This window comes from Astyanax mexicanus, chromosome 1 (genome assembly GCF_023375975.1).
Source record: "Astyanax mexicanus isolate ESR-SI-001 chromosome 1, AstMex3_surface, whole genome shotgun sequence".
NCBI lineage: Eukaryota > Metazoa > Chordata > Actinopteri > Characiformes > Acestrorhamphidae > Astyanax > Astyanax mexicanus.
In genome coordinates, this window is record NC_064408.1 from 79,240,654 (window position 1) to 79,260,763 (window position 20,110).

Genomic DNA, 20,110 nt, shown 5'->3' on the forward strand with positions numbered 1-20,110 from the left:
TTAACACTGATTAAACAAAAACAAACAAACCACAAATCACATAACAACTGGCCTGTGCTGGCTGACAAAAACTGAATATATCTCAACACATTCAGCTCTGCATACTCTGCTAAATTTAGATCTTTCAAACAATATCTCCCTGCTTAACTACTGCAGAGCACCCTCCCTTAGACACACACACACACACACACACACTCTCTCTCTCTGTCTTACAAACACACACACACACACACACACACTGTCACACTGGGCCAAAAGGAATGACTGAATGCTTGAGCAAGAAGCCCAGATGGAATCGCAGTCAAACTGCGGTCAGCCTCCTCTCTGGCACTTAATCTGGATCTCGGCCCTGCTGGCCTGTTCTTTTTCTGAGCTTTTCTTCGTGATGCAACCCGGAGCAATCGGACAGCCGTCCCAGAGCAGAACCGTTAATTGAGTCAAGGCTGAATAACAACCTCATCCTGTTTCCTGACCCACTGAGAAACAACAGCCCTAGTGTATGACACATGGCAGAGAGAAGTGGGGCATATGTAGCACTGCGGAGGACAGGGGACAGTGACGCAATACTTCACTCCACTGGGACAAAAAGAGAGAGAAAGCCAGGAAAACACACAGAAAGAAAGGTTCAGAAGAGTGGATGAAGAGTCAGAGAGAGAGAGAGAAGAGAGAAAGAGTGGGATCAACGCCCTAAAAGAGATAACGGATAGTAAAATGCAATGCATGCCATGTAGCCCTTGCCCTGTGCATATAAGTCTATGTGTATGTGCACGTATGTGTATGTACATGTGTACGCAAAAGCACCCACCATGACCACAGAGGGGTGTGTTGCCGGGTGTTTGGACATCTCCACCTCCTCCTCCTCCAGCTCCTCCAGGTCATCCGAGAGTCCGTCCACCTCGCTGACCGTCAGGAGCATGGTTGCATGCTTGGCTTTCACTGTCAGCATCTTGCACTTGGAGTTGAGGGCGGCTATCTGCTCCTGGTAGCCTTTTATCTTCTGGGCCAGCTCCTGTCACGACACCACATTACACACACCGATCAGCTCTAAACCCTAAAGCCGCGGGGGTGCTCGCTTTAGTCCGCAGGACAAATAAACAAACATACGAGGTCCAGATTAAGTCCGGCATGGAAAAGTAGGAGGGGGAGGGATCATGCGCTAAAGCAGAGAGAGGCACCAGCAAGTTCAGCATTTGTGCATTTCTCTCTGTGCCTCTGCCGATTTGCAGTAGGATGAAAAAAAAAGAAAAGCCAGCAGCGGCTCAGTCAGAGGCATTCTCAACTAGCAGCCAATCAGATCCCTCTGAGGGCGGGACAGTCACTGAAGCTGACCTGACAGACAATAAGCTGGACCAGTGGTAGAGAGAGGGGGGGAGGGGCAAAGACAGAGAGGAAGACAGACTGAGCACAGGCAATACTTCCTTTCCAACTGGTCACACACACACACACACACATATATACAAAGACACACTGGCAACAGGAAATGATCTCAGAGAGCGGGACAAACCCCTTCTGCCCCCAAATTTCCTTCCTTACACTTCCTCCCTCTCCACCAATCCACAATCAGAGTAACTGAATACAAAGGGATATCAGGCACAGGGAGGAGAAGCGAGCAGAAGGGGTGGGGGGACTCATATTACAGATTTCTCTGGAGTCACCCCTCCCTCTCCTTCTCTCTCTCTCTCTATCTCTCCCTCTTTCACAAACACAGGCTATGCTCTGATAATAAGCTCATGCGAGTGGAAACTGCAGCATTCTGCTCTGCAGAGGAAAATAAAGACTGATTATAAACGCAGTTTAGAGGCCCCAAGCCACAGCAGCACAAACCGCGTTCAGCATCAATGCAAATCTACTGGAAATGCATCACACATGCTTTTTTATGTAAAGCACTGTGCAAAAGTTTAGACACCTATGAATATTAGAATGTAGGGCTGCAAGTAATGATTATTTTTAAACGTAATTATCTGCATTTTATTTTTTGTTTGATTAATAGGATATTATTTTGAAAAAAAAAGAATGTAATTCATATTTTATTTTAATTCATGTATTAAATTATTTATTAATATAATTAATTTAATATATATTTACTATATTTCACTAGATATTGTTCAGATATGAAAGACTAGAGAAGAGAAGAGAACTAATGTTGTAATTGTATGAGGAACACACAAGCTACCATTATTATATATTAGTCTTACATGAACAGGGGTGATAGTGAAAAAAAATCCTGAGCCTGAACTTTTTTTTCCTGTTCCAACAGGGTGAGGAAGGGGGGGGGGGGAGGGGGGGGGTTGTTGGGGAGGGACAACAGACTGCATATGTGACGTAACATAGGCATAAATGTTGACACATTATTCAAACATTTAATAGTCTGTGTATAACCTTATTGTCAAGTGACACATTTTAGATAACGTTTTCATTTTCATATTTACATTTTCTCCACTCTTTTTTTTCTACTGAGAGCTCTTCTTAAGATGGTGTCCTTGTGTAAAATAATGTAACTTTGTGTTTCATAGAGATTTTTATAAACGTCAGGACATGTGGTCTTACTGTGAACTACAAATGAACAGAAGTCACATTACAGCAGTGTTTCTCAACCCTGATCCTGCATATTCTACTGCATATTAACACTGTTCTGCATATTCTACTGCATATTAACACTGTTCTGTATATTCTTCTGCATATTAACACTGTTCTGTATATTCTTCTGCATATTAACACTGTTCTGTATATTCTTCTGCATATTAACACTGTTCTGCAGATATTCTTATGATTTTAGCCGATCTGATTCAGGAGTTTAGGGTTAAGCAGTTTATCAGAGCTGTGTGTGGATGAAACTGGTGAAACTGGTGAAACTGCTCACTTACAAGAAGCTGCAGTTCCTCATCCAACCACTAGTGGGAGCTGCAGCAGCAGCACAAGCCCCGCTCTCTTCACTCAGTCACAGCTACAGCCCAGCCACGGGCTACAGAGCTCAGCTCAGCCAGTCTGGAGCGTTTTTTTTTACACGTTTTTTTTAGTTCATCTGTGTAGGAAAAGGTTTTAAAAACGGATAATACAGCTCTCTACAGTTCACCTTTCAGCCAAAGCAGCTAACAGCAGCAGTTGTCACGGAGGCACTGCTCGGATTACATTATAAACAGGTCAGTTAGCGCGCTGCTAACCTCATGATGTTTATAACTACGGAGTTTAGTGGACACACCACGGCTGCAAGGTTAGACTGTTGAAGGCTACTGAAGACTATTAAAGGCTATTGGAGGTTATTGAAAGGGTTATTGGAGCAGAAATCAGTAAAGGCTGGTTAGATAAGTGATTCACCTCCTCGTCCTTTACTGCGGTGAAACTGCGACTAGCGCTGTCACAGTGATGTTTATTTAACGTCATTAAAACTGATTTTGTCAGGTATTGTCTTATAAATATTTACACAGAACTTATATCTCTCCTAAAAAGCGTTTATTTTGGTCAGTAACATTCATGTTTATTTACTAGCAGCGTAAATTACCAGTGTTTGCTTTGGTGTGGATGTAATTAGGGGAATCTGTACCAGCCAGGTTTGCCAGGCACCTGTGTGGCATTAATGTGGCATTTGGCCCCGCCCAAGATCGGTATCGGCGATCGGCCCATCGTGGTGAAAGACGACCGGCGATCGGAATCGGCCCCAAAAACACTGATCGGTTCAGGAGGTGTAAAAAAGGAGGTGAATTTTGGCAGTGCATCTGCGATTCTTTTGCTCTCTGCCCGTTTCTTTCGTTTAGCACAACCACTTTCATAACTCCGCTTCATTTTCACTGTGACAGCTGTCACTCTAGGTGAAAATCAAGATCAGGTGAAAATCTAGGTGAAATGAAGATCAGGTGGAAAACACAATTTTAGTTCAGTGATCAGGGTTAAGAAACTGCTTTAAACTACAAACATAAAGTACTGTACTAAATTCTGACTATCCACTACATCTGGCTTCTAGCTAATTAGCTATATTCATTTTCTCCTGTAATCCTAAACTAATAACGACAGTGAAATATGTGTAATAGTGATTAGCTGATCAGGTACAGGGCAAGTTGAACATTACATATATAGTTTATTTATTTTCTAAAACCTTGACTCCCTATCTAGCTAATTCCAAACTCAAGCTAACTCACTAACACAGCTGCAGTTTATTAATCACAGTGGGTTTAATCTGTGTGCTGATACAAGAAGTGTATTTTTAACCAGCTATCAGAAACATATCATCACAGTTTACGTGTTTAGCCTACCGTTATCTTTTTTTGAGAAAAATCTCCATATATCCAGATCTGTTTTTAAATCAGCTGAAGCTGCTGCGTCCGATCCCGCTGCTAAATCTCACAGCAAGGGAGGGGCTTCCCCCGCTCCTCCGCGCGCCGCAAAAACAGCAAGCTGATTGGCTGTTTCTACTGAGAGGCGGGACTTAATACCTGAACCGGCTCTATTTATTTATTTATTTATTTAATTTATATATATATATTTTTTTATAGAGCCACGCTACGCCGGATTTCCGGCGCGGCGCCGGAACGCTATCACCCCTGCATGAAGAATTAACCAGAGATTTACATACATTTTTATCATTAATACTATCAATCCTATCATTATGTGTAGTTCTCAAATATTTCCACGCAATGAGGCTAAATTGTTTGCTAAACATAAGTAATATAAATTTACTAAGAATGAGACTGGTCTTGTTTAACTACTCTAGCAGGCTCTAGTAACACTGAGTGAATTAGCACTAACTTCTACTACGAACTTGTAGTGAATATGGTTCCAACCTGTTTCCTCTTCAGATGCTCATGCAGTGATGTTGTGCTGCCATACCCTGAGAGCTCAGCTCCGCACAGTTTACAGTTATGGCTGTTCTCTGAGGGCTTTAATAAGGTAAATTGCTTCCATACTTGTGATGACTTGGGTCTGCTAGTGCTAACTGGGGTTTCTCGCACAAAAATGGTCAGTTAATGCCTTAGTTAAACTAATCGATTATTAAATTAGTTGCCAACTGTTTTTATTGATTTAGAGAATTAGTTGTTGCAGCCCAATTACCGGTAGTATATAAAAGCTGACTCTGTTCTACTGGAATTTAATGTTTTTACATTTATAAACTATGTAATATGTTTAGGTGCCTTGACTCTGCCTGAACTGTATATCTGTGAATGTTCAGTTAAGGAATCAGCAACACAAAATAGCATTCTTTAGAAAGAACAGACAACCTTGACTCTCAAAAGCAGAAACAGAAAATGAACTCTGAATAAACTCTGCATTGATGAATAATGATTGAATCTGCTGTAGTAAAACAATTACAGAAATATGAGCTGAATAAAAAGAATGTTCAATAGACAAACATACCTCAGGAGTTCATACGCAAGCTAGGTCTAAAACTAAGCAGTTTAAAATGTGGTTATTAAACCTTTGCTTTAGAGACTCCTTGCAAGAAAGTAAGAAAAACTGGACTTGTGCTATAAATTCTTGAAGGTTTAACGTTTACAACTGTCTGACTGCCCGGGGCTGGTAAAATACTAAACCAGGGCAGCAGGAACAATCACTTGTCCAGTCTCGTCTATACAGACTTTACTTACACACATCACAGTTGTTCAAGCTAAACCTAGACAATCACAGGGTTTGTTCATAACTGGATTTAACACAGGGCATAGTAAACAATAAGACAGTAGGAGTGAGACATTTCATTCCTTTACAGAAAAATACATTTGCTTGGGTCAATCTTGAACCATCCAAATAGAAACAAAAATGAACAACAAAAAAAAAAAGTACAAATTACTATTTAAAAATGTATGGTCCTAAATACTTTCTGTTTAATGACATTTTTGTGCAAAAGAGTAAAATTAAATGCAAATAAATAGATAATAATAATAGTAACAAAAATACAACTACTACTACTACTACTAATAATAATAATAACAATAATAACAATATTAACAAAAAACAAAAAGAAAGTTAATAATAATCCCGCTTTTAAAACTGTCAGAGTTATTTTTGGTGATTTGTACAAAAAACATTATATTTAAAAGTATTTGTTGTTTGCTGTATTAATGTCCTGGGATCCATGAACTTGCCGCTGCATTAAATGTACTGTTGTTATTAATATCTTTGTGAATAATGATGTAAAAAAGTGAAAAACATTTTAAAAGACCCTCTTACCTCATGATGCTGTATCTGCGTCTGAAGTTCCTGTATGTTGCCCGTAGCAACAGGGCGGTCCTGAATAACGCGATGAGCTTCTTCGATCAGCTTCTGTAGATTCTTCACTTCCTGTTCATATTGTTCATACTGCACCATGGCCTCCTAAAAAAAAAAACACAAACCCAGAAAGACATCAGTCACAAAAACCTTCCCCTTCCCTGAGCTTTAGACCACAGGCAGACCTCTACTGCTCTATTACAGACACTAGTTGAACAGTGGCCTCATAGACAGATTAAACACACAGTCAGACCTGTGAAAAGAGTGTAAGGGTTTCATGACTTGATTTGAACATCCAAACTCCCGCAGGTCAAATCCTGTCCTTATGCAGTTTAGCAAAGACCCATAATATCCCTTAGTAACAAAAATAAAACAAAATAAAACCAGATTAAGGGGCCTTTCATCACATATTTATGAGTTTCCGTAACAATATCCATTTATTATCGTACCTCACAGACAGTAAGAGAATGCAGGCTATTTATCATTGTATATTAGCATAGCATTTCTTCCAACATATAGTTTTTACATTTTCCTTTATCTTTTCCTGTTAAACATTTAGTTTGTTTGAAAGTTCACTTTTAATGTCACAAATGGAACTGCTCCTATGAAATCATGTTTAAACAGGAGTCAGCTGAGGAAATTGCTCTACAACTGATACACATTGAAATATGGCCTTATTGAAGTGTGATGTATTAGGCAAAAATAGATTGTGTGTGTTCAGCGGTACTGAGATATCTAAGAACTGTCACAGTTTAGCCCATGTCTGTCTCCCTCATTTGGTCTCTTGTGCTCCTGCCCCCCTGTTTTCCTGTCTTGTGTTTCCAGCCATGTGCTTTTTTGAGCACATGGCATTGTTTTGTTATTGTTCTGTCTCCGCCCTAGCCCTGCCCAAGCCATTAGTGTTGTCACCTTGTGTCTCATTTGTAACTCCGCCCCCTCATTACTTCCACAGGTGTCCCTAGTGTGTGCCTGTGTATAAATACCTCATGTGGTCCATTGTTCTCTGTTGCGCTTTTTGTTTGACCTTGTCCCGTGTGTTTGTTATTTTGGTCTACAGTTCTGGTTTGTTATCTTTATAGTGTTTTGTTCCTTGCTTCTCAAGACCTAGTTTATCTTTTGTTTTATAGTCTTTAAGTGTTTAATTTAAGTGTTTTCTTTGTCTCAGTTTTTGGTTTGCTTTTTTTGTCATGTCTAAAAATAAATATGACTTGCATTTGCATCCGGCCTCCTCCTCCATGTTACATAAAGCGCAACCATCTGAGGATGTAGCAAGTCTTTATTCGGCGATGCAGGAACAGCAGGAGTTTTTGGAGAGCCTTGTTTCCAAGCTTCAAGACGGACAGCCGCTGGTATTACCCTCATTGATGTCTTCCCCCTGTGAATATGATGGGGAACACGGGACCTGTGAAGGCTTCATCATGCAATGTTCCCTCTACCTCGACCATTTGTTGTGCCCTACCCTTCCAGAACTTATAAAGGTACTTTTTATCAAGACTTTACTGAGGGGTAGGGCTTCACAATGGGCGGACATTGTGTCGGACCAAAGGCCTGAAAAGGCAAAGACGGTGGAGGGATTCTTTGAGCTACTGAAGCTCAGATTTTCAAGAGCTCCCGCTGCTCCAGCCTCTGCTCCAGCGCCAGCAGCTCCCGCTGCTCCAGCCTCTGCTCCAGCGCCAGCAGCTCCCGCTGCTCCAGCCTCAGCTCCAGCGCCAGCAGCTCCCGCTGCTCCAGCCTCGGCTCCGGCCGCCTCTGACCCTGTGCCCGCGGCTCCGGCCGCCTCTGACCCTGTGCCCGCGGCTCCGGCCGCCTCTGACCCTGTGCCCGCGGCTCCGGCCGCCTCTGACCCTGTGCCCGCGGCTCCGGCCGCCTCTGACCCTGTGCCCGCGGCTCCGGCCGCCTCTGACCCTGTGCCCGCGGCTCCGGCCGCCTCTGACCCTGTGCCCGCGGCTCCGGCCGCCTCTGACCCTGTGCCCACTCCCAGAACTTTGTATGCCCCCAGGCCTATCCCCAGGCCTGCTCCCAGGTCACGGGCTCCTAGGCCCGCCCCAAGGCCCCCGGACCTCTGCCCAAGAACTGTGCCCAGGCTGGCCCCTCTAACTACCCCACAGACTTTAGCCAGTCCTGGGCATCCCCAAGTTTTGTTTGTTCCCATGTCTCTCCCTGTCCTGGTCCCAGTGTCTGTGTCTGTTCCCATCCCGGTCACCGTATTTGTGTCAGTCCCAGTAAGTGTATTTGTCCCGGTTCCATCGCCCTGTCTTGTCCAGACCCAGTTTGTCCAGCCCAAGTCCTCTGTCCAGTCTAAGCCCCTTGCCCAGTCTAGGTTCTCCTCCACTGTCCAGTCTCAGCCCCCTGTCCAGTCTTTGTTCATTTCTGCATCCCTGCCCAATGTACAGCCCTCTGTCCAGTCTCAGTTCTCGTCCCCTGTCCAGTCTCTGTTTTTTCCACCTCCCCAGTCTCCATTCCAGTCCCAGTATGTTTCTCCTGTCTAGTCTCCTGTCTAAGTTCCTGCCCCTGTGTTCTTTCTCTGGTCTTGTCTAGCCTTGTCTTGTTTTTCTGTTCCCTCTCTCTCGGCGCCTCTGGTAGTGGCGCCGTTGAGGGGGGGTAATGTCACAGTTTAGCCCATGTCTGTCTCCCTCATTTGGTCTCTTGTGCTCCTGCCCCCCTGTTTTCCTGTCTTGTGTTTCCAGCCATGTGCTTTTTTGAGCACATGGCATTGTTTTGTTATTGTTCTGTCTCCGCCCTAGCCCCGCCCTAGCCCTGCCCAAGCCATTAGTGTTGTCACCTTGTGTCTCATTTGTAACTCCACCCCTCATTACTTCCACAGGTGTCCCTAGTGTGTGCCTGTGTATAAATACCTCATGTGGTCCATTGTTCTCTGTTGCGCTTTTTGTTTGACCTTGTCCCGTGTGTTTGTTATTTTGGTCTACAGTTCTGGTTTGTTATCTTTATAGTGTTTTGTTCCTTGCTTCTCAAGACCTAGTTTATCTTTTGTTTTATAGTCTTTAAGTGTTTAATTTAAGTGTTTTCTTTGTCTCAGTTTTTGGTTTGCTTTTTTTGTCATGTCTAAAAATAAATATGACTTGCATTTGCATCCGGCCTCCTCCTCCATGTTACAGAACGGCCACAAACGGCTAAAACCTGTACCTACACATCTGTTAAACAGAACTGTCAAATACAAGTACTGCATACAAGATTATAGGCAGCCTACATATTATTAGGTAAAGCTAATCACTAGTTTTGTGCTTACTCATGTCACAATGTGAGCTTAGACAGGGAGGTGTACATAAATAGAGGTAATCATTTATTAAAAGAAAGCCAAACAAAGCAAACAAGAAGCCAGATAAGACAAAGTTGGACAGAAAACCAAACTCCAATCAATCAAACTAAAAAGGTTTGACAAAATACTAACAAATCAAGCTAATTTACACCTTGTACTAACATGGAAACATGGACATTGAAACAAAGGAGCTACTTATACACTGAAACAAACAAAGAACACCTGGGAATGATAACGAGAGGGCTTGGCTACAAATGAGACACAGGTGGGAACACTAATGACTAGGTGGGGCTAGGGTGGAGACAAAGGAGGAGACCAGACAGAAACAAAACAGAGTAAAGCTAAAACACTTGCCCTGTTTTGTTTGCAAGCAGAACAATGACAAACACAGTGACTGGCCAGAAATGACACAATCAGGAAAAAAGCATGATACAATTTCTTTGCAAATTTGATGTATTAGTAATCATTTTTCTCTGTAGCCTGGCTTCAGACTAGAACACTGCTGTGGGGATTTAACTGTTTTTAGCTGCTAGAGCTTTAATGAGTACAGGTACTGATATTGGATGATTAGTTCTGCATCACAAACACCTCTCCACCTCATCCCCAAGGTAAAGTATTAGAGCTCTAGCCTCTCACTCTAGAGACTACTGAATCTGTGTGTGTTCAATTAAAGACCTTAAAGTAGGCTTCTGGAAACCTCTGGACATACAGTTCTCCTCCACACATAAGATCAGTGTGAGTGTTCTGTTGATCCACAGCAGTCTTTGTGCTTATTATTAGTGTTAGTAAGTAGTTACCTGGAGTATATTACACTGCTGTATGGCAGTGTGCTGAAGATGGCTGCTGTCTTGCTGTAGATTCTGGGCAGTGACGCACAGGGGTAAGGTTGCCATTGCCTCCTCTGGAAGCTGAAGGTTGCTCATACAGGTCTGCAGAGCCTGCACCTGCACTTTAATACCCTCCATTTCTGTCAGTAGGAGCTGCACAACAAACATACAGCATTAACATATACATCAAAAGTGTATAGACCGTTAGAAAATGACAGTTATGTAGTAAATGGGCACCAGGGGAAAAAGCTGTTTACAAGTCGTCCATTCGTAAACAGTCCAAAGAAAGACAAGTATCTCAATTTTTTTTCGATTTCTAGTTTACTAAATAGTGTGAACACACAAACGGTCCCTCACACTGTGTCAAAATTTGTTAATGAATGGACTGATAGAAACTCTCCATTTATTTTTTCTTGACTTCCATTAAAAGTTAGGAAGGTTTTATCTTTCTCCTGTAAAGTTGCTGTTATGGAGACAGTATTTTTCATTGGAAAACCAAACAAAAATAAAAAAACAAACCCTTTTTCATGAGCTGAACTCAAAGATCTAAGACTTTTCCTCTGTACACAAAGGGCCTTTTTCTCTCAAATTTTGTTCACAGTTGGGTCTAAATCTGTGTTAGTGAGCACTTCTCCTTTGCTTGGGATAAACCATCCACCAGTCACAGGTGTGGCATATCAAGCTGCTGATTAGACACAGTGATTATTACACAGGTGTATCCTGAGCTGGCCACAGTAAAATGCCACTCTAAAAATTTGCAGTTTTATAGTATTGTGACAATCTAGGGAGGATTATGACATTACATTAAATGGCTGTGTTATCATAAGTTGGAATTTAATACAATTTTGCCTTTTAAACAACTGAGTTCCCTCAACAAACTTGAATTTATGTTATTTGTATTTATTTTATTATATGTTTCAGGAAAAAGTTCTCAGGACAGTACAGATTTGTTTTAAGTGAATAAGTCATCTGGTTAAAGTACCTGTCTTTGGACCAGCTGTTCCCGAAGGCTGAGGCGGGCGAGGTCAGGTGAAGCCAGGGTCTCCTGCACTCTCTCTACAGACTGATGAAGGCTCTTCACCTCACTCTCCAACCTGCCCAGATCCTGAAAAGAGCACAGAGGTCACGTTCACTAGAAACACACACTGCAGTATTGAGATGCATTTTAACTACATGATATTTACTGTAAAGAAAACAGTGAAATCAGCGTAAATTAGGAGGTTTTAGTAAATAAGTGAAATGGAGATACCTCAACAAAACACAGGGGCTAAGACAGGGGTTAATTGTGCTATTTGCTTTAACTAATATGGTCTAATCCTTTGGAAGACAGAAAGCTGACCTCTCTGCAGGACCTAAAAGCCCACATAGAGATTAGAGTCACACAGCAAGAGCTTTTTAAAGAAGCTTTTAAAACAAATACTTTTTTTATAATACGAAATTTACCTCAGCTTGTGTTTAGATAGAAAAAAATTCTAACACAGATATGGGTTAGGTCACTCTATAAAGAGTATTAATACGCATTTGTCAGGGTTCTATTTAGAACCTATTTTCAATTTAATACTGACATTTCCTGAAACAGAAATCACTCTTATTTCCTCTGCCCAGAATCAGACAATAAACAAACAAGCACAATAAAAAGCAGAGACCTCATATTTACTGTCTAACAACTGTTGAAGTTCTCAATATGAAAAAAGAAAATCTATAACAAACTTAAAAAACAGTTGACATAAACAATATGCAACAAATTAAGCCATGTAAAATTAAATTTTTATATTGCCTCGACCTGATTAAACATTTAATATTAAAATATGAAAAGCAATGCCTAAAAGCATAAATAGAATAAATATGTATGAAGAGCATCACAACAACTAGCCTTTGTCCATTTACCACCAGTACAATGACACCAAGTTGAGATATTTTAAGACAATTAACCCTGTTACACACAATTTCTAATCATTGTAAAATGTATATATATTTATAAATGTAGTTTTATAGCATTAAACTACAAATTGTGCCATATTCTTTGTACATCCCAAATTTTACATTTTATTTTCGCTCCAATTTGTTAAATTAAACAAATAAATTATAATTTTGCATAAAATGTGCAGAAGGGGAAGATTTTTAAAACAGTAATTAGCACAGGGGTGCCCAAAAACAGCACATGCATGTAAATAGTAACTGCACATATGATAGCACTTAGGAATTTAACCTTTAAACTTCAATAAAATATAGATTAATAATACAGCAAACATTTTTTTACCCAATATAACTGAATAATTACATATTATTTTAGAAGAATTTTAATTAATTAATATTTATTTTCCTAAAATGATCATTAATGTATGACATTTATGTTGGTATTCAAACTCTCTCAATGTCTCACCACGCAAAATGAAATGATGTATGACATTTTAAAAGATAGAATGATTTGTGCTGCATCCTTGAAGGGCATCTAATGGATGATGCAACACTGTGTAATAAAACCACTAGAGGGCATTATCTCATCAAAAATGAAACAAATCTGGCAGTCTATGAGCAAGACATGAGAGGTAGAGACTTGTCATCATTAGATTTTACATGTTAAAATACTCCAAATATAGATTTTTTGTGATCTCTGCTAATACATTTTTCATTTTAATTATTTGTTTTAATTTAATGCCAAAAAGTGTACATTTATATATTGCGTTGTAAATTTTAAATAATGTAAATGAGTACAAAAATAAATTAAAATTAATGTATTCTTTAGAAATTGTTACATTTATTGAAACAATGCACATTCCTTTGTCCATATATAGGAACAAACTTAAATTTATTGTTTTTGTGATGTTTCAAAAAATAATTTACATATTTTTGCAAATTTAGTAAACAGATGTTTAGCCTTGCCTGCTTAAACTGATATCAAAGGAGCGTTTCAGCCCCTGTGTGTTTGTAAATGATGCACAAATCAGGTCTGAGAATATGTAAATTGATCAGTTATAAAACCAAACCCACAATAATAAAAAAGCTGTTTGATTCTAAAGATTAAGAGAGTCTAAAAAGTCTCAAAAACCCTTAAAGTGACAAATGCAGATTCAGAAAAAATAAAATAAAACACAAAAAAATAGGAGACTGGCCCTTTAACTCTCACTGTCAGAAACCCTTCCAGAATTTGTTTCTGCTGACAGTGCAAGTGTGCAGAATATTCACAGTAAGGTACTGATCTAATTGGCTATGTGTGTGGTGGAGTGTAATGAATTACCTTGGCAGCATCCTGTAGACTCAGCAAGCGGGATTTGGCCCGCTGCTGCAGCTCTTCAGCATGATGGCTCAGCTCTGCCACCTGCTGGTGAAGAGCTTCAGTCTGCACCACGTCCCCGAGCAGCCCCACTCTCTCCACCAGGCCCTCCATATCGCCCTGGAGCTTCCTCCATTCCCTCAGCAATGCCTGGTACAGAGGACACATCAGCACAATTTATAATGCATATAAACAACACTGACCTATTTTGATCAATTAAATTGATAAATTAAAGTTTACTAAGATCTCATCTGTGAAAATGAGTTTTTCTGCTTGTCAGAATGCTTCTCATACCTGATGGGTTCTGATTTGTTCCTGCATCATTGAGGCAGGGCTCCAGACAATGTTGGTTGAGATAAGAGTCTCTGCTTTTTCTGTCCAGTTCAGGACTAAGGTCAGCATCTCATTAAACTCCTCAAAGTGCTGCTCTGCCTGTTAAACAAACAGGAAAGAAGGAAGGGAATAGGAATATATATATAAATATAAGGAAGTAACATTCAAATAAACATCAACAATCAAATTGAAACTTCTATATTAATACACAAAGAAATACCGCAATGTATATGGACATACCACACGTTGTGGGACAGCAGAATATAAACTGATCATGAAGCTTAGATTTGGGAATGTCGACACCTGTTTATATGTGAGGTGTTATCCTGTGAGTGAGACTAAAAACTGTCCAGTGGGCTTACGGCAAGGCAATATAAATTATGAATGTTGAAAGAGGCCTGACAAGGGGTGACAGATAGATAAGACATTCTAAGTTGTGCAGACATTTAACATTCCTCGATCCACAGCGTAACCTGTCTACTGGAAATACATCAGTAAAGACATTTGCTCCCACAGGGACAGACAGTGCAGAGGGTGGTAATGATCGTAACCAGCAGCATCTGGCTAGAACTGTCCATGTAAAAAGACAAGTAGGACACCCCTGCATGCATATGAAACTGATTAGTGTAGTGTTCTTTACTTTCCAATGGACAGACAAAAATTAATGAGACATTATGAGTTTCTTTGATTTGACCAAATTTAAAACAAATATAATCAAAAGGAAGATGGATGATCACACACCATTAAACCAAGCTAAACTGCTTCAATTTTTGCACCAGGAGTGGCATAAAGTTATTCAAAAGCAGTTGCGTAAGCCTGGTGGAGAACATGCCAAGATACATAAAAACTGTGACTAAAAATCAGGGTTATTCCACCAAATATTGATTTCTGAACTCTTAAAACTTTATGAATATGAACTTGTTTTCTTTGCATTATTTGAGATCTGAAAGCTCTGCATCTTTTTTTTTTTTTCAGCCATTTCTCATTTTCAGCAAATAAATGTTCTAAATGACAATATTTTTATTTGGAATTCAGTTGAAATGTTGTCTGCAGTTTATAGAATAAAACATTAATGTTCATTTTACTCAAACATAAACCTATAAATAGCAAAATCAGAGAAACTGATTCAGAAACTGAAGTGGTCTCATAATTTTTTCCAGAGCTATTTATAGTTACTGTTCCATAGCTTTTGGCATATAATTGTAAATATATACACATTTTCTTAGCATATTTAACTTTTTCTTTACTTCATCAAACATGTCTGTGATGAACTTTTACCTTCTTCAGACGAGTAGTTTTTCCCTCAGCGAGTCGGCTGGTCTGAGAGTGGAGTTCTGTCAGCTTGCTAAGACTGACACCCAACTGTCTGGCCAGCAGTGGGTTCTGCTCCCCAAACTCCTGCACAGCCACATCCAGCTCAGACAGAGCGTGAGAGCAGTGCACCAGCTCCTCACAGAGGGTCTGGAGAATGAAGAAGATATAGGGATGTGGAAGAGTAAATGACATATACAGTTAAAATGTGAACAAATGAGGAAAACGAAGAACAAATACATGACTCTTTGCATCTAGATTAACAAAAACAGAGCAGAGAACAAAGAAATCACATATAACTGTGTTTAAGATTGTAGTCAGCACCTCAGTCTCTTCCTTTGCCTCTTCTACATCCACAGACTTCTGCTTCAGTTTCAAAGTGATAAGATTGACTTTTTTAGAGATGCACTGAAGCCTGGTGTTAAAGTCTTCTTTAACATCCCTGCTGTGCTGGACCTCTCTCTCCCTGGTCTGCACCTGGACAGAGAAATAGAACGTATGGTCACACAAAATGCTTTGACAAATAAAATGCAGATCAAACCATATCTGGACCACACTACAGCATTGCTGAACTCATGACTAGTGTTAAAATACCCCACATTTAATGACAATTTGTGAGAAGTAAAACAACACAGGTTTTAGATGTATTTAAGAGACATATAATGATTAATTCATAAATTTACAGCATTATCTCAGAATGGAAAATGTGTGGGTGATTGCTCTTAACTTTAGAACATTAGTATTAATGTTAGTATCACCGTCACTAACGTTGGGTTTACACTGTATGACAAGTTTTAGCTTCTTTAAGTTCTGCTTCTTTAATTTTACAACATACAACATCACATAAAATGAAAAAGGTACCATGGATAACCCTATAAAAAAGCAGAAAAATAATTGGAAAATCAGGTCATCCTTAACAGGTGATGTTCTAACAATAAAATAATGCTGCTGGGATCTTGGTCTTTGGCCCACCCATTCCTGAGGGCATGTGAGCACCTGATTTAAACACATAAACACCAGGTAACATCAGGTAAATTACACCCATAAAATATGTTACTCTCTATCAATAATGTTGGATAAAAATCACCTGAACACATTAATAACATCAATGAAATGCCCTGAAGCTCCCCAAAGTCCCATGCAGCTCAGACACAGCAGCAACACAATGAACATCACATGAAAAAATTGCGTGGGTGAAAATCACCCAGCGTTAGCGTTCTAGGGTTATAAGACTGCAAAATTATGTAATTTGGAAAAAATAAGGACTTTCAATGTATGTAATTCCTTTTACGATGTTCATTAGGATAAAATGGATTGTATTCCTCCCTCCAGCTCTGTGTAGCTCCCTGATTAGTTCAGCTCTCATTGGTTAATGGTCTTTCCCTGCAGAACATTAAAACTGTGTTGCCATTTCCGTACCCTGCAGGATGCAGAGTCATAAATAAGAAAACAGCCTCAATATTTATGACTCAGAATCCAGGTGGCCACGACTGGACTGTAAGTTGGTTAAATCAGATTAGATTACCCCCCGCCCACACCCCCTGCCAACACATACACACAAGAACACACATACACACACACACATACACACACAACCACACAAATACATGAAGAATCTGGGAAGATTATTATTAATAATCAGCCTAAAATTGTAAAAAAAAAAAGTGTGTACATTTTAGTGACGTTTTGAGTGTATTTTGCATGAGTGAGTACCTGATCCTCAGCCGAACCCAGTGCCAGAGTAACCTCTGCTAATTGCGTGCTAATTTCAGAGGGCAGAGTAGCATGGAGGTCTTTGTACTTCATTTGCTGGCGGTCTGCAATCTGCTCCAAGGCTTGCCGCTGAGACTGCACGCCACCATGAGCCATCTATCATATAGGAGACACACAGACACACAAGCACGCACACACACACACACACACACACACACACACACTATAATTAGAATATGCACTCTGAATCACGCTGAATAATTTCAATCAGGTCAGGAAACTAAAAAAAACATGGCAAGAAGCCTGTAACATGTGCATTGTGTTTCCCTCAACGGTGTGGTGAAGTTCTGTACCTCCAGGTCAGACAGCAGGGTGTCCAGGTCTGCTGTGGGGCTGAGCAGCAGACCCTGAGTGTCCTGGATCCAGCCTTTCACCAGCCCCAGCTCCCTCTCCACTTCCTCTCGTTCCAGCAGCTCCAACTGCACCTGCTGCCGGCTCACAGACACCTGCTGTAACAGACTGCAGAGGAGGGAATGGCAGCGGAGCTATTTTTAATACCAAAAACTCACACTTTCTATTGCTGCAAAATGAATGTTGCAAATATTTATGAACTAAGGGTTTGCATTCAAATAACACAGGGTTTTTTTTGCTTAGAGGTGAAACAGTTATTTGATGCTGTTTCTTTGACAATTTTACCCCGTATTAAATAAATGCACCACTTACAAGCCTATATTAGTAAATTAACCCTTTAGACAGGACATGTACAACAGTACAAAATGCAGTAGTTGCACTATTTTATATTAACAAAATTCTTGCTATATGTACAATCTAGGCCTATAAACAAAATATCAACAAAAATGGAAATGATTAATGATTAATAGAAATATGAAAATGATTCATTTCGGTTCAAATCATGGATCATGTTGCACGCCATCATCACCCGGTGTCTGTTGGCTGTTGTTTTGAAGCTGGGAAGCTGTGCTTTCCTCTTTGTACACTGGCCACCTAGTGATGCTGCATCAGTGGCAGTTTAAAAAGAGCTAAAAGTGTTTAAACTTGTAAGTAAAATAAAATTCTGATAAAAAATCTGATCACAGCTAAAAAGATAAAAATATGTAATCTACATAAGTTTATTTAAATAAAACTATTTGTATGCATGTATTTCCAGATACAAATAGAAACGACTGTGCTTTGTGATGTGCTAGATTTTGAGTTTTTGGTGTGAAATGACAAGGCTGGAGTAAAATGGGTTTAAGGTACGTTTGCTAGATTGCTACATCATTTTTTTCTATTACCTCTCATACGTTTGTTGCATTTGCTGAATCTCCCGCAGGCAGAGCGCCTCTGCATTGATGAATTTGCTTATGTGGTTGCCAGGTGAGGTTGATTGGCTATTAGGAGCATGTAACAGGTTGCAAGGAGTGGCTGATTGGCTACAAGATGAGGCTGTCTGGTTGCTGGAAGTATGTAACTGGATGCTAGGCATATTTGATTGGTTGCTGGGTGAGGTCATCTGGTTGCTTGGTAAGACTGGTTGGTGGACTGATGAGGTTGCTCCGTTGCTGCATGAGGTTGTCTGGTTGTTGCAGGATGAAGCCGGCTTGTTGCAGGGTGTGGTTGACAGGTTGGTAGGTGTGGCCGGTTGATGTCTGGGTGATTGGTTGTTGCAGGATGTGGTTGACAGGTTGGTAGGTGTGGCTGGTTGATGTCTGGGTGAGGCTGATTGGTTGTTGCAGGATGTGGTTGACAGGTTGGTAGGTGTGGCCGGTTGATTTTTGGGCGAGTCTGATTGGTTGTTGCAGGGTGTGTCTGACAGGTTGGTAGGTGTGGCCGGTCGATGCCTAGGTGAGGACGATTGGTTACTGTGGGTGTGGACTCCTGCGCTGACAGGTTGAAGGAGGAGACTGAGGGCTTGGTGTTTGAGGAGGGTCAGGGCACTGCTCTCTCTCTCCACCTCTCGACTGAAAGAGTCGTGGTACTCCAACAGACTGTTTAAGGCGACCATACTGGCTGCTTTCTCCACCACGCTGTCAGGAACTCGGCTGTGCAGATCCTCAGACACGGTCTTCATCTTCACCAGCTACATGGAGAGGGACAAAAGCTAGATATTATTCATATATAATCATTAGTGGAGACAACAGGGAATGAATGTAAGCACCTACTTTGTAAATTCTGTACAGCTATAATTATTCAAATGAAGTATAGATTTACATTTCAGGTTCTATTAATCAACAGCAAGGCCACAAATTCCAAATAAAGCCTGATCACAAATTCATTTCTCATTCGTTTTTCTCCCCAGAGAATGGATGTGCTTTTTTGTGTTCACTTGTATAAGCCATATTGTCTAAAAAATGCAATTATCACTCTTAAACACATTTATAATGAACTGTGGGCACCATTTCACATTCAGGCTTTTGAGGTTGCAGCTTGCTTTTATCAGTGTAACAACAGGGCAATACCGGCCATTATAGAGAGAGGGGGGAAAGCTCCCTTAATGGGTGATGAATGAAGAGATGCTTTGTACATGGCATTTTGCTTCCCTGTGTCGTGTTGTTTTGCATATGGCCCTGCAATAGCAATGACTCATCCTAATGGAGTGATGTCACATCATGAGGGAAAAAAAAAACAGTGGAATTGTGAATTCCACTAGGGTTCTACATTTGGTGGGGATAAATGCTATAAACATTTTAAACATCTGTTAAATAGTTTAATTTTTCTACATTGTAAATGAATATTGAAGTCATTCAGACTATAAAGGAACACATAAGCAATCATATAGAGAACTTAAAAAGGGTTAAACAAAACAAAATACCAAAATTAAATGTTCTCTTATCTGAGGTGCTGTTAACTTGTGGTTTCTGAGGCTGGTAACTCTGATAAACTTATTCTGTGCAACAGAACTCTAGGTAACTCTTGGTGTTCCTTTTCTGAGGTGTTCCTGATGAGTGCCAGTTTCTTCATAACATTTTTGATAGTCTTTGCCACTGCACTTAAGGATACTTCTTAGGAAGTTCTTAGGATTTTTTTTTTCAAGATTAACTGATTTCTTTAAGTATTTTTTTCTTTGCTTAGCTGAGTAGTACTTGCCAAAATCTGAATAAGAACATTACTCAAATAGAGCTATTTACTGTATACCAACTCTACCTCTTCACACTTTTACAACTGATGCTCTCAAACACA

The 20,110-nt window shown here is 40.3% G+C and overlaps 1 protein-coding gene across 8 annotated transcripts in view; it reads right to left on the reverse strand.

Annotated features, from left to right (window-relative positions):
- syne1a (spectrin repeat containing, nuclear envelope 1a) overlaps nt 1-20,110 on the reverse strand; it is a 243,527-nt gene that overhangs the window by 58,001 nt on the left and 165,416 nt on the right. For 7 of the 8 annotated variants that reach the window (XM_022663102.2, XM_022663116.2, XM_022663113.2 and 4 more), the window contains 11 exons: nt 18,226-19,010; nt 17,284-17,449; nt 16,931-17,086; nt 15,542-15,694; nt 15,185-15,367; nt 13,868-14,005; nt 13,538-13,723; nt 11,282-11,404; nt 10,270-10,452; nt 6,157-6,300; nt 806-1,009 (listed from right to left, as the gene is read on the reverse strand). In XM_022663102.2, coding sequence (XP_022518823.2) covers nt 806-1,009; nt 6,157-6,300; nt 10,270-10,452; nt 11,282-11,404; nt 13,538-13,723; nt 13,868-14,005; nt 15,185-15,367; nt 15,542-15,694; nt 16,931-17,086; nt 17,284-17,449; nt 18,226-19,010 — 2,421 coding nt within the window. Of the gene's footprint in view, nt 1-805; nt 1,010-1,104; nt 1,234-6,156; nt 6,301-10,269; nt 10,453-11,281; nt 11,405-13,537; nt 13,724-13,867; nt 14,006-15,184; nt 15,368-15,541; nt 15,695-16,930; nt 17,087-17,283; nt 17,450-18,225; nt 19,011-20,110 lie in introns of those variants that run through there. The other variant, XM_022663119.2, reaches the window with a different exon arrangement.